This window comes from Macrobrachium rosenbergii, chromosome 52, assembly GCF_040412425.1.
Source record: "Macrobrachium rosenbergii isolate ZJJX-2024 chromosome 52, ASM4041242v1, whole genome shotgun sequence".
Lineage (NCBI taxonomy): Eukaryota > Metazoa > Arthropoda > Malacostraca > Decapoda > Palaemonidae > Macrobrachium > Macrobrachium rosenbergii.
Genome location: NC_089792.1, coordinates 37,370,330 through 37,388,732, shown reverse-complemented (window position 1 = coordinate 37,388,732; position 18,403 = coordinate 37,370,330). Strand labels below are relative to the sequence as shown.

General features: G+C 36.4%; 1 protein-coding gene across 1 annotated transcript in view; it reads right to left on the bottom strand.

Moving 5' to 3' along the window:
- LOC136833817 (kinesin-like protein KIF3A) overlaps positions 1–18,403 on the bottom strand; it is a 140,429-nt gene that overhangs the window by 60,750 nt on the left and 61,276 nt on the right. Inside the window, 6 exon segments of the mRNA XM_067096114.1 lie at positions 1,223–1,403; positions 2,616–2,746; positions 4,536–4,627; positions 7,337–7,508; positions 10,957–11,154; positions 11,303–11,442. Coding sequence (XP_066952215.1) covers positions 1,223–1,403; positions 2,616–2,746; positions 4,536–4,627; positions 7,337–7,508; positions 10,957–11,154; positions 11,303–11,442 — 914 coding nt within the window.

Below are 18,403 nucleotides of genomic sequence, written 5' to 3'. Positions count from 1 at the left end.
TGTTGTGTTCATTCTATGTAGCATTGAGGCTTGTCCTATGTATGACTAATATGCTGAGCTGCTGTTAGCCCCTGTAAATAATCCATTTCATTTTATTTTACTTTTGTTGAAACTAGTGTTCCAGTAAGTTTGCTGAATTCATTCATGTGGTTACGAATACACCTCTATTCTTTGTTAACTAGTGCTGACTGGTGACCTGATCTAATTAGTATCTGTCCTTCAGAGTTAATTTTAGCTTCAGCTGACAGAATTACGTGGGACTTCGGTAAAGCAAGGCAATATAAACCCAACTAACTAAATATTAAACTCATTAGCCAGAATGACCCAAGTAACGGTAAAAAAAAAAATATATATATATATATATAGAGAGAGAGAGAGAGAGAGAGAGAGAGAGAGAGAGAGAGAGAGAGAGAGAGAGAGAGAGAGAGAGAGAGAGAATCTTCCTTTCACCCTTAAATCTTCAAGAGAAACCCTTTAAACATGGAATCAACAGACTTTTAACCCAAAAGGGCTCCACAGGGAAATCAGCCTGAAGGGAGAGACTTGTTACAGGAAAAAAAGGTGATAAATAAATACAATGGAAGAGAAAGTATCTCAATATACCTGAAATTCAGATGTCAGCAGAGAGCAGTAATAAATTTGCTTCTCGCTTAAATAATTGGAGATCAGAAGATGCCAAAACTGCACGAGTACAGTACACTATTTTACATTATAAATTTTATACTCACATCCTTATATATACATACATTTACCCTCATAAACCAGTATGTATCCCCAGTCATGCTGAAGTGAAAGTTCAGCTACATGTAAAGATTTCTCACAATCAAACTAATCTGCACATGCCACAACATGTTTATTACTATAAATAAGGCAAGACTTTTTAGTTATGTAAATCTTAACAACCCTGACATCATCCTAATCTCAAGTGTTGTCATTGTTGAAAATAAGATAATGATCAATAAATAACTAACAAACACTCCTACAGTGTGCAAAAATTAATTATCAACACACAATACAAAATATAATTCAGTATCAAATTAAATTGCAACTAGAAACAACATCTGAATACACAACCAATCTGATGATCATAAAACTGAAAACCTGTCTTGCAAAAATACTTCATTAACAAGAGCTGCAGCCTTATCACCCTCCCTTTTGTACGTAGTAAGAATTATTGGCTATTCACTTCTGGCCACTAAGCAACCATAGATGTACAACATACCTCCTTTTGGGTAATTGCATGTCTCAGCTGCTCTTCATGCTTCCTTCTTTCTTCTAGCTCCTTAGCTGATTCTTCCAGAAGTCTTTCTTGTTCTTCAGCCTTCTCCAGCAGATTCTCTCCTCCAACCAGGATTTTCCGCTCAAGACCCTGGAGGCGTTGTTTTAGAGCTTCTTGCTCTTTCCTAAATTGAAAAGAGAAAATACATTACAATTGCTAAACAGAAAATTAAAAGAAAGAATGTTTACTTCCAACTCAATTCTTAAAGATTCAAAAAATAACATCAAGTTCTCAATCTCATCTAACTACTAAGAAGAATGGTGAAACTGAAGTGCCATCCATGTCTTGATAACAACAAAAGGTTACAATTAATCCAGAAATTTCATCACTAACAAAAGAGTTATTCAATTACCTCTGAGATAATATTAAATTCAAACCTCATTATCAAGGTTACCAGCTTTTAATTCACCCAAGCAACTCAAGATCATACTTGTAGTCTATATGTTCCTTAACCGATATATTTTTTCGATCAGGAATTCTGTACATGAAGTAATATTTTGGGAAGGTAAAAGAGTAATTGCTAATAAATTTTCACATGGTACTACCAATATACCAAACCCCAGTATTTTATTAGCTACTCATTTAATAAAACTTGCCAGTTTTCCAAACCCATTGCTGCAGAGTAATGTGCCTGGTGTCCCTATTCTAAATTTTCAATAATATCTTCTGAGAAAATTATAGCTACATTGAAACTCACACCATAAATATGAGTAAATGTTGAAATGAAGACACGCTTATTAGGCTACATTATGTGGTAGACTTAGTGATTAATAACCACAACTGTATTATTATTACCAAAGTAATTGAATTATTGTCCTTGGAATTTTCTTCTACTTAATATTAATCAGCTCTAATATGAAAATATACAGATGAAAAGTACAGTACAGAAAATGTACACTTTCAACACTGAATTACTTGCACAAAACAAAAGTACATACGCAGTATCTAAGGCTCAACAGTTATTTTCTTTCCTTGACAGTAATTTTAAAACCCAAGAAATTTTATGAAGGTAATTAAAACTTACATTCAGCAAGTAACAAATAAAAAACATACAAAGAATGGCTACAATTATTTTAGAGGTGAAGTTACATCTGAAATGTAGTAGGTAATACATCTTGATTAGTAAATAAGTAGAACCTGGGTTAGAAACATTTCTCTGATTTAAAGTTCACTACAACCAAAAAATTATTCACAAGACTTACTTCTGATAAAACTAAACTGCTACATACATCAGTATACAAACTACCTTTTACCTTTCATTAATCATTTCAAGAGCGAACAATTATCTGAGTGACAGTAGTACTAAGGTAAATCCAAATATAAAGAAAACACTTACAGTGCTTTTTTTATTTCCTTTTCGTGTTTGTCAAGGTCACTCTTCAGTTTATTCTTCTCTTCCTCTTCAAGATCTTTCCTCTCAGCCAGCATACGACGCTCTTCTTCAATCTTCTTTCTAATTGCTGCTACCTATAAAACATTTATTTTCTGAGCCAGCTCAAACTAAAAATGAAACAATCCAAAAGTTTTAAATTCAAAATATTTCAAACTGCAATTTACTTTTGACTAACTCTAGCTACAATTATCATTCACTGAAATGTCTTTAAATCCACAGCATTTGCACCAAGAAGGTACCAACAGAAGGCACTACAAGGAGCAGTACACTATTAGACACCCCCTTCAGGACTTGGTAACTAATATAAGTGTCACTGACAGTGCACAAAGCAGGTGTTGCCTCAGCATCCTGGAGGCACTTGATATTAAAAAAAAAAAAACCTCCCTCAATGTTACACGAGAGACATTCTTTCTCCTACAAATATCAGGAAGCTGGCTCCATCAATATCTACATCTTATGATAATGGCACCACTGACAAAACACTCCCTGCAAGATTCCCCCAAACCAGTCTCCAGATTACCCTGAGCCACACTTGTCAGTCAATCATCTAGATTACGACAAAGGACCTTTGTCCTTCATAATCAGCTACTTGGTTTTTGTGAGAGACACACCAGCCAATTAACAATTGAGAGAGGCACCAGCCAATTAACAATGAGTCCCAAAAAAACTATTCACACAGCTTTAAAACCCTTTTCACAAACAATTTCTCCACACAAATACGAACAAAAACTGCTTTATAGTCCAGTTTAGTTAGACTTTAAGACCATTTTTTGTTGAACTGCATCAAAAAGTTAACAGTAAAATTTTACATAAATTTTCTGTACTTTTATACATTAACCAATCTCACTTAATATTAGTGAAATGAGATTTCTTGAGTGCCTCTATACCCTCTTTTTGATGAAATGAATATAGAACAATTATTCCACAACCTTTCATTCACATGGAAAGGAATTACATTTCCTCAACTGCTACATTTTTAAATTTTGACAGTCCCTGTTGGCTCAAGTTTTGGCATTACCATAAATAATCTTTAACTGGTAGTGCTGCCTTGCATTCTCTGCATACCAAGATTAGGTCATGCTGGCTATTAATCCAATATTTATGAATCAAATGCATTAGATCAAATCTTTACGAATCAAATTTGATGAGATAAAATTATCAAAAGACATGAGTGCACATATTTGAGGGTAAATATGTGGAAGCTGGGCTTACTGAATTTTCTACATTTTCAAAGTTGCCATACTTAAAACTATTATGATGCAATATACCACTCAACAGTAAAAACCACCTAACATGACCATAACAAACCAACTACACTAGTGCTTTACTCATTTCTAATTGAAAATCAAAGTTTAGTGTCTGTCTATCAAAATGAGACTGGCATATGTAGCCATATGCTTGTTGTAATACATAGGCTATTCTACTGTACTAAGTAAACTTGCTCTTATGAACATCCGAAACATATTCAAAAATCAATATTCCATCACTCAAGACCAGCAGAATGAGAATAACAGTCAGCAATTACCACAATAAGTTCTGAACAACTCTGAGAACACCATAAACGATCCTCATGCATTAAAGTTAAAACATGGATTTGTTGATCTTTCATAGATAGTATATCAATAGCAAGTTAAAAGCAATTATACACACTGATTCTTAATTGTAATGTTAAATATATGGTCATTAATTAAATACTGGAGTTTCATTAATATATATCATAGCTTAGTCAATTTTTCCTATATAATAAATTACTCACGATAAATGTAAAACAATGAGAGAGAGAGAGAGAGAGAGAGAGAGAGAGAGAGAGAGAGAGATATTGTGGCTCCTACAAGATGATGAGCGCACACATTTAGAACATACCTCCTCGTCTTTCAACTTCTTTTTCTTTTTCTTTGGCTTTTCATCTCCTTCTTCTTCTTCCTCCTCATCTGTTTCATCCTCTTCATGTTCCTCTGAAAAGAAAAGGAATAACTTTATTAAATATTGCCACAAAATACTACAATGTTAAGATTCATATATGGAGTGAAGTAGGAAGATCATAACACACTTGTACATTACTTTGTTTATATTTTATGCTACTGTATTTCTGTTTATATTCTTACTGTATTTTCTCATTTTTAGTTTTACAAACCAAAAAATAAATGCAATTGTATGCCTACATATGTATGCACACACTCATTCCATACACAGGAAAGGCTATTGGAGATACTGACAGTCAAGAGCTATTTTGTGAAGAATTGATTTCAAATAACATATGCTTATTACACACTTCAGTATACTGCAAAGATATATGCATCCTATTTCTTTGGATCTGATATAATTCATTAAGTTAATGTATATCTGCATAGGCTAGCCATGGTCAGAATAGGATTTTGGTATAGCCTAGTCTAGGTTAGTCTATTCTTCAACTCCTTACCCACACTCTGAATGTATAGTAATCCCCTTAGACCTATTAATGCAGTTAAATAAGGAATTAGAATAAATGTAAAGATTTACTATCCCTTATTCATTATTCTAAAAGCTGAAAATCTCTAAAATACCAAAATTTGTTTGTGGAAGGAAGTATTCATTTGGAAAAGTCAAATACTGTGGTGAGGCTGTATTTAAAACCATAATAAGTTCAATGAAACTTGTTTTATTTACCATATCCAATCAGTGTATATAGCATATACTATTACTATCGTATTACATTATATGAACATTGCAATCATGCACCATTTACATTCTGGTTATGTCTATATTCTCAGCTGAGTGAGTAGTGAGTACTCAAGACAACCCCATTACCATTGGTTGCTTAATGAAACATAATTCAGAGATGCATTTTTCTTGTAGTAAATGAAAAAAGTTGGCTTAAAAAAATTCAAATTACTTCATTTCTAAAAACAGTACATTATAAACAGAGTAAAGGTGTGGTTTCACTAATTCTGGACATTGCTTTTGTCTATTCCAAAACATTATGCAGCCTGCATGTTATTTATTTCTCCAACCAGCTTAAATATGGTGGTAACCTTTCTCAAGACCTACTTCACTGTGCGAATATTCAGTTTTAATTATGTAGTCACCATTAAGAATCAGCCAGTTTTAACAAGTTGACAACTGTAACACCACTCTTAATAAACATGCGATAGCTAAGGTAACTGGCATTGGCAAACAGCTGTTTCTTGATTTGTTGCTTATGTCAGTACTTCTTACTGTTTATGGCAGTGTTTACTTCAAATACACAGTTGTTGTTTATTATAAGAAATAGTAATGATAAACCACAAGTTTTGTATGCCTGGTTCAATGTATGATGATTCACATTTAGCCTGCTGGACTTTACCTTCTAAGCTTATTACTTAGTCAAAAGCTATGCTAGAAGTGATATGCATTATCAATGCAATCTAACAAAACTGAGATTGGCATAAGAAGCCTAGCCCAGTAGAATCTATTGAAATGAAACTCTCACAACAAGCATGACACAGAGTAATCTATCAAAAATGCAACTCCCACAATATATATGATGAAATCAGCATACAGTATCAGCAGTACGGTTATCGGGCGGGGGTTCCATTCTACTGATGACAACCAAAAATCGCCACTAACTGAAAATCGGCGATTTCTGGTGCTTTTTTGGCAATTTTCAGGCTTATCAGCGCTGAAAAGTGCCGATTTTCGGTTATCGGCGCCTCTGTTAGGTATTTATTGGCGCCAATAAGTGGAAATCAGTGATTTTCGGTGCCGAAAATTGCCCATTTTCATCGCTAGGCAAGCCCCATAAAACCGAGCCATTAACCAGACGTTAACCGGGACTGGTCTGTATTAATCTACTGAAAATGCACCTAGCACAATATGTGATTTCATATGTTTTGGCAACAAAATTCCGAGGACTGCATGCACAAGTTTGTACGTTAATTATAGTTCTTTTGATGCTGTACCTTTTTGAGTTTTACAAAATGTTTTTGTTGGAAATAAAATGTGCTAGTGTATTTACGAAGCAAGCTTCAATCCAAAATCTGAAAAAATCCCAAAACTGAAACCGCTAGCCTCAACAGTTTTGGATGAGGGACTATGAACCTGTACTGTAAAATTATATTCATGCATCAGCATTAATCATTAATAAATTAAACACAAAATCAAGTTAAAGGATTTACAGTGAATGGCAAACTATCTACAGCATCACCAATATGAATAAAATTCAACTTTACTTGTAAATACAGTATTCATAACAAAAGTACTTCTCTGGTTGTGGCAAATGAAAATTTGCTCTACAACTAGATAACAAAATATAAAGACAAAAAGAACAAACATATTATGAGTCTTTTTATCTGTGAAATTAATTAATTTTTATTAACCGAAAAGTTTAATCTCATGCTACATGGAGAAAAATCCTAAATTTCAAATTCCTATGACAAAATGATTGAACAGATGTCCTACTCCAACACCTTTAAAAGAAAACCAATTCCATCTTACTGAAAAGCAAAATAACATAATACCAGGTGGATAGTTCAATTTTTATTAACTATACTTACCATCTTCAACTTTCAAATTTCAGGCATAACATCACACTCAAATAAACTGAAAGCATAAATGGTTAAAGTACTGAACAGTTACTAGCTGACTGAGAGAATAAATGAACTGTTGGTAGACATAACACTTTACCTTCTTGTTACACTGGAACATACCTTCCAACTGTCCTTTGAGCGCTTTGATTTCCTCTTGCAACTTGCGTAGAAGAGCATCTTTGGGATCTTCATTAATCTTGGCCTTGTTACAGATATTCTTGGCCCGGCTTGCATAGCGCAATGTACTTATTGTCTCATCATAGTTATAGCATGCTGGTCCAATATTTGCACACTTGAGTGAAAAAATGAAAAATCGTAACAGATTAATTCCAATTGTAAACGACTTCTTGTGATCACAAAAGTTAAATCCTGCCTTCCAACCACTAAGTTTTCAGCACTTCCTCATTTCAGTCATATAAAAACGACAAAATTTACAAAAAGAAGTAACAATCTTAACACTGGATCTCAGATGATTATCTACTGAATCAATTTTCCAAGTCTTAAGGTTTTCACACAAAGAGATGCACACAAAATATTTACTTATCACACAATAATTCTTCAATTGGTCAGGGGTTCTGTATGACTGTATGAGGCATGTAATTTCTACAAGAATCAAATGTAACAATTCATGGCTACATGATTTCATTTATAAAGCAGTAGCTTACTTCTAAAATAAAAAATCATTTCTATACTAATGTACTGTACTGTATTTTGACTGTAAGTAATATTGTTACAAAATTATATTTTCATAATAAAATTAAGCTTCATATATACTTATACCAAGTAATTACACAGCTATAATTTCTAACCTGTGCGGCAGCCTTTATTTACAAAACTGCGGTAGCACCTGGATAGAGTGTAGGTGACCCGCCCACTAACGAAAGTACTGAAAACAACTTAACAGAAAACCTCATTCTGTTTGTGCCCTTATGTCCATGAAAGGGGAGGAGGGTGGGCTCTGATTCTGTGTAATTACTTGGAAAGTACAGTATATATTAAACTTAATTTTATTAAGAAAATATCATTTTCATATAAGTAACTTACCAAGTAATTACATAACTGAATCCCATATTGAATGGGGGTGGGATACATGGACATATTCTATTCCAAAACATATAGGCATGGTAATGACTTTGAAATAGAAAAATTGCTAGCACTGAAACAATACTTGTTTTTTCCTTACGTGGTAAGAGAGCTACGGCAGGTGAATACTGCCTCTGGGTGGTGGTCATCTTAACCTGTAGTGGCGTGGCAGCTGACCAGACAACGCTTTCACCTACGCTGAAAACACCACACCCCATCCACTGAGACTGGTGGGTACTCCAGGTACAATGTAAACCCTGGCTCCAGAAAAATCGACACCTTACTTCAAGGCGAAGAGATAGTATGAGAAAAAGAAATTTTCCCATGCTTCCTCCCTCCATACCATGCCAGCCACTGATAATGGCCACAAGGTACTGCAATTCTTAAACACTGTTTCAACTTCTTTCAAACAGTGAGAAGCAAGGATCGGTCCGCACTTACAGTGGGCCAACTGTAGAATGGAAGTGAGGGACAAATGTGCCTGAAAGCTAATAAGGTAGAGACTGCCCTGAGGTCAAGAGCTTTCATTTTACAAGTAGGCAAAATGTCCCGAATCTGAGAGAGCACCTCAGAAATTAAGTCTCTGACAAAGAAAGACAATGCATTCTTAGTCAGAGGGCGAGACAGGTTCTTGACAGAGCACCAGAGGTTACTGGATGGTCCTCTGATCATCTTGGTCCTGCTCAGGAAACACCTTAAGGTCCTGGCAGAAGAAAGAACTCTCTTCTTCCTCAGAACCAAGGTATCCATTAAGGTCTTAATGGAGAAAGAACAGGGCCAGGGCTTGGAAGGGTCCTTGTTCTTGGCTAAAAACCAAGGGTAAAGTAGCAAACTGAGTATCCTTGTGAAAACGAAATACCTACCCTTTATCGATGGCTTGGAACTCACTAATATGTCAGCAGTAGCCAAGGCCACGGGGAAGAGTCTTACGAGTAAGGTTTCTCTGAGAAGAGGTTCAATGCGTCCAGGTTCCAGGAGACCAGATCTTCCTTTCTTTGCTTAGACAAATCAAAGGACTTGACACGGTCATTAAGATCTGGGACTGACGCTAGATTCAGGACCCCTGTGTTTAAACACTGAGCTAATCACAGCTTGATAACTCAAAATGGTGGAGGACAAGCGATTCCTAGATCTCCTAGGATAAAAAAGGAAATCTGCAATTGGGTCACAGACATCTCAGAAGAAGAGACGATGAGTCTGAGACACCAGCTTCGGAAAACAGCCCACATAGCCTGGAACATGCGACTAGGAGAACAATACCTGCATCTTGCAATACCCTTTACGTCTTGAAAAACCCTTATGCTCTGACAAGCTTCTGGACAGTCTGAAACCTGTCAGGGCAAGAGCAAACAACCTTTTGTTATCTCTTAAAGTAAGTAGATATGGTTTTTAGGGGAAGGGGTCTTGCAAAGTCCACCCACAACCGTAGCAGGTCCTGGAACCATTCTTTCATGGGCCAGAACGGGCTATGAGAGTCATCGTAATGTTGCGATGAGCCGAAGACTTCAAGGGCAGAAAGGAGTAGTGGTCTCTAACCCGGTTTTCTCACCTTATAGCTACGCCGATCAGAAATGATACGTATTGAAATATTAAAGTGATATTGGAAAGATATTAAAATGATATTAAGCATTTTTAGAGGGAGGCCTTTGGTGTTTGAACTATTAAAACAGGCATTTTTTGAGGGGGGTTTCAATATGTCGCAGATTTTCGGTATTCACTGGTGGTTGTGGTACTAACCCCTGCAAATACAGGGTTCGACTGCGCTGATACTTAACCGACATCAATACATTGCAACAAATCCCTATACAGATATACTAATACCCAACACAGGCACTCTTGAGACCTAGATGCATACTAAGATAGGTGAAATAGGAACTCCTTCTTCTTCTGAGGTGTGTCTGGAGAAAGAAAAGCTATCACAATGTAATTACAATCATACCTCGGTTAACAGATGTCTCCACTAATGGAAAATTTTGTTTAAGGATGGACAACAACAACCAGCAAAACCATGTATGGGATTAGGTGTGTCATGTGCACGGTTCTGAGCCAAAACAAAGGGAAGGGTTCAATCTAGGCATGTTTTTTTGTATTTCTGCCTTTCTAGTGCAAATGCATTAGTCACTGTGATCCCTAAGAAGGCTGGAGAAACCAGCAAGGCTGAGCCTGTTGTGGAGGATATTATGTCTCTGAGCAAGTCCATAGACTTGAGAGTTCAGTGATGATGATGTGGGGGTTAGTGGAGCACAAAGCAGAGCTCACCAAAGAACTGCAGGACCTTTAGACAAAGCAGCAACAGACAACAGCTGAGGAATTGTCTCCAGAGGAGGAGAAAGGAAGAGATGATGTCCTTAGTTCATTAATAAAAAAAAATGTGAGCAAAACTGGGGGAAGTGTAGAGTTTTGTTGAAAAATATCACCTTGACATAACCATAAATCTATGCTATAAACATGCTGAATGACAATGCTATCTCTCATTTCAGGAACATTTTAAAATGAGCAAAGTCACTGGACATGCTTTTTGTGAGAAACAGTGAATCTCAAGCAGAAAGCAGCAAGTTGCCTGCCATCTATGGATGGTCTTACCCACCTGCTACACTGCTTAACATAAATATCAGGGTACAGATCAGTCACAGAAAACAGTACAGCACTGAACTTACCATTACTGTTTTAGAATTTCCACCCAAAGAGTCTTGTAACAGCCTAGTAAGTTTTGAGTTTCTGTAAGGGATATGCGTTGACCTCCCATCAACAAGAGCAGATATCACATTTCCTAGTGTTGAGAGTGACAGGTTGATTTTGCTGGCCTCTTTGAGTCTCTGACCAGTTGCTCCAGTTTTGCTTTGACGCTCAGAGCCCTGTAAGGTATAAAACAACATATCAAAATAAGAAATAGAGCTGTACATATAACGAATTGAACATCAAAGACAAAAATGCAATGCCACAGAGGAAATGTAGCATGAAAACTGAAAGAATTGCAACAAAAAACTATATATATAAACTCACAGCAAGATCCACCAAGTGTAACTTCCCAACACGCCAATGTTGTTGCCCTAATTCATCTCTTTCGGCACATTCTATTGTTATTGTGAAGATGGCATGAGATCTTGAACTGTGTGTGTTCATGTTTGTAGCACCAACTGCACCTAAAAAGATCAAATAAAACAATCAATCTTTGTAGCAATTTTTTACTATACTCATCAAGTAACCACAAGGGCTATAGATATACTGTATACCCAAAACAAAGTGCAAATTCTGTACCAGCCATATAAAGACCAATTTACCACAAGAACTTTTACTAGAAAAATACTAGCAATAAATGGCTGCCGTTACAAAAAATAATGTTAATTCTGCAAAATTATGATGGCGAGTCATTTTCATATGCAAAAGACCTTGTAACAAATACCATCCCATTTTATAAAACCGAGACACCATATACACGTTAACCCAAAGACATCCTACAAAATTACAGTAAGCTCTCAAGTTATAATAGATATGATTTATAATCATCATCACCATAATCATTAGTTTATGTCAGACATTCATTTATAATATTTAGGATGGATCTTGCTTAATCTTACAGACAGCTGATTCCTATATTGAGAAGAGGAAGATGGATAATGCAGCTAGACAAAATCTGCTCACCCAATCGATCTATAGGCTTCAGGCATGAAACTCAAAACATTCTTACCTGACCTGGAATACATTCTGGATCTTATTGCTGCCAGAAGTTTGATTCCATTCAGGGAGCAAGGCTCTTGTGTGTGGGCAGTGGACAGCAGCCTTTTGAAGAAAAATGCTTCAATTCAGCCAGAATGAAACAAAAGTGGTGCCCAAAAACCCAAGAAAACAACAGGCAACTAAAATTAGCTGCCTTTACGATATACCATAAACTCCCCGTATTCGCGGACTCAACCATTTGCGGATTTCTCTGTGGAATGTATCTACCCATTACAGTATTTGTGGAAAATTTGCCCACTTGCAGTATTTTTCACTGAGAAATTTTCACTAATTACTGTATTTTCATATTTTCATGACTAAATGCACTTTTTGTGATAAAACTATTAAAATACTCAGGTATAAGCATTTTTAGTTTTTTTGTGTTTAAACTATCAAAATAGGCAGTTCAAGGTGTTTTTGAGGGGTTTTAAGTATTTTGCGGATTTTAGCTATTCGCAGGGGTGCAGTATGCATCCCCACAAATCTTGGGGTTTACTGTAAAGGTATGCCTCAACAGTAAAACCCCCGTATTTGCAGTCTCACAAATCGTGGACTCACCCTATTCGCAGATTTCTCTATGGAACATATATACGCATTATTCACGGTATTTTTCACTGAGAAATATTCACTAATTACTGTATTTTCATCTCACTTTCATTACTAAATGCACTTTTTTTTATAAAACTATTAAAATACTCAGTTACCCAGGTAGTGCTCAAGTTACGATAATTCGATTTTACAATGGGGTAAACAATAAATACCAATACAACAATATTTATTAAAAATATTTTTAAATTTCACGCGGGCACAGGCAGCAGTGTACAATCAAACAGAGAGAGAGACCAAATTACAATAGACCAACTTCTTTTCCTCCATCTCTTTATCCCATTTCCTAGTTAAAAAAGTAAAAGAGAATGATAAAAGTATTGTTAGTAACGTTATACTCATGCGTAAATCCGTACAGCCATAAACAATCAAACGAGAAACTGTTGTTTTGCTATCATCGAATCAGAAAACAACAGCCGTTTTGCTTGTATTTCAACCATCATGCAGTAGTTAAGTATATCTTAGTTTCACCAGACCACTGAGCTGATTAACAGCTCTCCTAGGGCTGGCCCAAAGGATTAGACTTATTTTACATGGCTAAGAACCAATTGGTTACTTAGCAACAGGACCTACAGCTTATTGTGGAATCCGAACCACATAATAGCGAGACATGAATTTCTATCACCAGAGATAAATTCCTCTAACTCTTCATCAGCTGGCCGGGGGAATTGAACTCCGGCCCATCGAGTGACAGTCTGAAGCTCAACCGACTCAGCCAACGAATCATGCAATAGTAAACCATTATTGTAGTTATAGTGCAAATGACATAAAGTAGAATAGGACTGATATATTTTTACATTATACCCTTATATTCGGTATGGATAAAAGATTGGCAAGGAAATATACTGCTAAATTTAAGCTGCAACTTGTAGCTGAAGCTGAGAAAATGTTCAAGCTGCTAATGACTATAAATTATCATGCATCGGCAACATAGATGAAACTCTACTGTAATTAAAATTGGAGAGAATTTAATCAGAACTACAAGGCATGAAAGAACACATTACTGCTATTCTTATGCCAATAAACAATAAATACGTAAAGCTCGTATTATGGTGAAATGAAGTGAAAATAGCGAATGGAATCTGGATTTTTTTACACAAAACAAACGCCCCCAAACGGCCAACATCATCTATTAACGAAAAAAATAGCTAAATTAATTTCACAAAGAGACGTATTTAAATTATATTTCAACTTCAAAACACTTCGTATAATGAAAAATAACCTTGCCCCATATAAATAAAGTATCTAGAGATTCATTTACGCTAACTACAAGCAAGAAAAGCGCTCTGAACTGAGTCAAATACGGCAAAATAAACTTACCGTAAAATCGATTTCCAAACCAAAACATTGATCGCCATGATCGCAATTTATAATACAAAAGCAATAAAGAATATATACAACATTACTGGATACAGTGAATTAAGGCATAACATTTTAAAAGATCCATGGAAAAGATGCATATTCATTATGTTGATGTTTGTATAATACGATATGTGAATATAGAGTACAGTATAATGTTGGCTAGGCTACCATATATGTACTGTATACGATATACCATAGTGTAGGCTAAGCTAATTCTTGTTTGTTGTTCAATTTCCCTTTGTATTGAATTATCATACGTCACTCAGCATGAACCTCCAGAGTTAGCTGATATTAATAATTACTATACTGTGTATGTACAGTATAGTGTATACTTTATAGTTTAGGCTAGGCTACCATATATGTATACATGGTACTGAATACCCTAGTTTAGGCTAGGCTGTATTCAAGATATGTTTTTTCCAGCAAACAATGTTTTTTTTGGAACCTAACCCTATCGTAAGTAGGATACCTGTATAGGCAATTTTAGTTTTTTTTTTTTTTTGTGTTTGAACTATCAAAATAGGCAGTTCTACATATTTTAGAAGGGTTCTAAGTATTCACGGATTTTAGATATTCGCGGGGGGGTGTGGTACGCATCCCCCGCAAATACGGGGGTTTACTGTACTGTGAAAGCAGCAAACAGCCAAAACCATGAATACCAATGAGTGCCTATACACAATGGTGGCAAGGAGAATTCTGACAAGAGCTAAACATTCGAAACACACTTGGTGGAGAACAGGTGTACTAGACAGTCATCTAGGGTCAGCAATTCGATCTTCTTTTGTTTGAATGCCGACTCGCCTATCAGCTATCTTTAACAGTAGGTACGATTCATCCCACATAAAAGGCGTTCAATTACTTTTTCTTACCCACTTCCTGTTTTTAAATCCTCCGCCTACATCCAATTTTTAAATTTTTCACCCTTTACTTATTTTTCTTAGATTATTGCTCCCTTCATATAGCTCAACAAACAAACTGAAAATTTTTGTGATACAATTAACCATTTTGATACTTACCTTCTGTTAAAGTTAGCTTATATCTTCACACCATTAGTTGCGATCGGCATTCAAAATATACAAAATAAAAGTATTTATAATAAAATTTATTTTCTGAATACTTAGCTCTATATTATGATAGCTGTAATTCCCATGTCAGGCAGGAGGATGAGTGTAAAAATTAAAAATTTAAAAGGATCGTTTGGTGCGACCTGTCTATTGACCCATCCCTTTCAGGTGATTCAAGCATCTGTTATTTACTATTAAGCTTTTTCTCCATCCATGAGTGGGGAGGTTGGGGGGGCTGATACATAATAGAAAGGCAGATATTTAAAAAATAAATTTTATTATAAAAATTATATTTTGAAATGAATCTTAACTCTATTATGATAGCTGATTCACACACTGAAGAAAAAGAGTGAGGTAAAAGGTGCGAGGACAAATAATTATAACCCACAAAGACACGAAATTTCACCAGTAATAAGACACTTCTTACCTAGTGATTAGAATCCATCAGCTGGTTACTGTTGCCAGGATATGAGTAATTCATTAGGCTGCAAGGACCTCTGACAGATGCTGGAGGCTCCTCGCAAGGGATACCACTCTCACTTTCATGAAAGTGGGACAAAAGGCCTTGTGCCTAGGCCAGCAGAGCAAAGACAGTAAATGAAGGAAGGCTCTTACCTGTCTCAAACTAGGCACCTTCATACTGCCCAAAAAATGTCCTAAGTAAATAGGAAAGGCTAGAGTATAGCTACCCTAATCATTCAGGATGTGAGTTCCCATCATAACAAGGGGCAAAAGTGCTCTGAAAGATTTGTCCTGAATCTCTACATCTCGCAAATAGTACGAGGCAAATACTGTGTGGGGTTACATCTCCACTGCGATGCACTGACAACACTCAAGGCTGGAAATTGAAGGATGCCACTGCTCTCACCTTACAAAACTTGCTTTCAGGAGTGGTAAGAGAGGGTCTAGATTAGTGTGTTCTTCCTTGATCACGTTCTCAAACAGAGGCGCCATAGCATTTTTTGCTATAGGTCAATATGGTTTAGAACAGTCTGAGGTCCCTAATCCTTTGCCCTCAGAAACTGTGCTGTGAATAGACACAGGGAGGACTTTACCCATCTAGAACCAAGGAAGACAGGCTGGGGACACAAAAAAAAAAAAAAAAGAACAGGAAGAGCCCAAGACTTAATATTCAATCTTTACTATGAAGAAGGACAAAAAGGAAAGGACTGTTTTTTCCTTTTCACTCTAAAGCCCACATTGCAGAAGGCCTGGAGTTCACTAACTGTAACGAAAAAAAGCCTCAATCGTCAAATCTTTTAGGAAGAATGAGTTTAAGAGTTTAAATGGAGTCATACTTAACACTTTAGCATTACATTAACTCCCAGCCCAGTGGTTTACATGGAGATTAAGGAGTCTTCCCTAAAGTCCACGTAAGCAGATAGATCTAAACCTTAAGTCTCAATACAGATGCTAACCTGAAGTAATACCCATTAATAGCATGAACAAACAAACCTTCAGTGTAGCACAAACAAGTATAGAACTTCATTTGGTTATTATAAAGGTATGGGTGCAAGAAATCCTCTTGGAAAACACCAAACTCTATCTATGGGTGCTGGAAATCCTCTTGGAAACACACCAAACTCTAAAGACTGACCACAGTCTCTCATACAGTGCATTAGCTGACTGCCTTCTGGAATTAATGACTGATCTTCTGCACTCTTTGGGAAAACATCTTGTTTGCAAGAGACAATCAAGTCTCCACATGGTCAGCTGAAGCATGGGAAGGTTCTGGTGAAACCTCATGCATCTAGGGTGCATAAGAAGATCCCTCCTCAGTGGGAAGGGTCTAGTGCAATCTATAAGCTGAGACAGAAAATTTGGAACCATTCCCTGCATATAACCATGGAGTCAACAAGGTCATGTGTGAATTCACTGTTAGCCAGAATTTGTCATAACTCCTTAAATCATAGCCAAAGAGGGAAAGTATAGAGGTCCAGATAAAACCAGTCCAACAGCATGTGTCCACTGCCCAAGCTTTTGGATATCGAACTGGCAGGCTAAAATAGAATCTTGTGGCAAAAAGATCTACAAAGGGGGTGCCATCAACCTTTGCAGACTGGTGGATGCCGAGTTCATTCCAAAGATAGAACTTACTCCTCCTTGTTCAGCTGATTGGTCATAAGAGGAACGTTTCTTCCTTCTGCTCTGGTGGAAATGTGACTTGATCAAGAACAAAACTCTTAGTTTGGGCCTCTTAACTGCTTAGATAAGCCAGTTCTTGCCCTCCACTTGCTATTCCAATACTAAAATGATCTTCTACACTGTAGGCATCTCCAGTCGATTTATGTGTAGCTCCCATTCCTCCAAAGACCAAACCCGACACAGGTCTGCCAGCTGCAAACACACCTCAGCCTTCAGCTGACATGCCTGAAAACAATTTGAGGTCTAAGTTCTTCAAGTGAAGGGAGGTACCTTATAAACGAGGTCAACGCCACCACCATCTCAAGGGCTTCTAAATCAATGGAGACCATAGGTGCATGAAAACTGGTTGATTTTTTATTCCCTCAATTATTCAGAAAGAAATGTATTAGCCTCATCAGTAAACTGGCTCCAGTTTCTCTAGGGAAGCCATTTGTCTCAGCAATGACAGCCATTAGGAATATTTAATACAGTAAACCCCCTGTATTCACGGGGGGTGGTATGCATCCCCTGCGAATACGGGAGATTTATTGTATTAAATATTCCTAATGGCTGTCACTGCTGAGACAAATGGCTTCCCTAAAGAAACTGGAACCAGTTTAAGGATGAGGCCAATACAATTCTTTCTGAATAGTTAAAATCTATGAATAGTTAACACCTTACCCCTCTAAAAATGCTTATAACTGCCTATCTTGAAAGTTCAAATACCAAATGTATACCTTAAACTATAGCAAAATCCACCATGCTTTGCAGCTAAGCTCCACCCACTGATTACGTCACGACCATTCCTTGAAGCTGATTGGTTGGCAATGGTTTCGAAAAGTTGGTTAATCTGTGGTTCTTTTCATCTTCATTTATTTTGCAATGGTTGTTTTACAGAACTAAAATATGTTCTGCTGATTAATCAAAAAGAAACGTTATATTATCCCCTGAAATAAAATCATAATACAGATCTCCCTAAAAATGGTAAAAAAACAGGAAAATATGAATGAAGTCAGGAGTGTTCTGCGATGCTGCAATGTTATGTTTTGTAAATGAGGTTCACCTGAATACGGAGGTGACACAAGGAACGTCTGTGTTCAAATTGGCGCACTTGAATCACTGGACAATGATAATTACTGTCTGATATTGTCAAGCGTGTTCACCATTCTAAATTTAAGTCAAAGATTTTCTCAGAGCTATGATTTCAGGAAATTTTACTACATTTTAATAG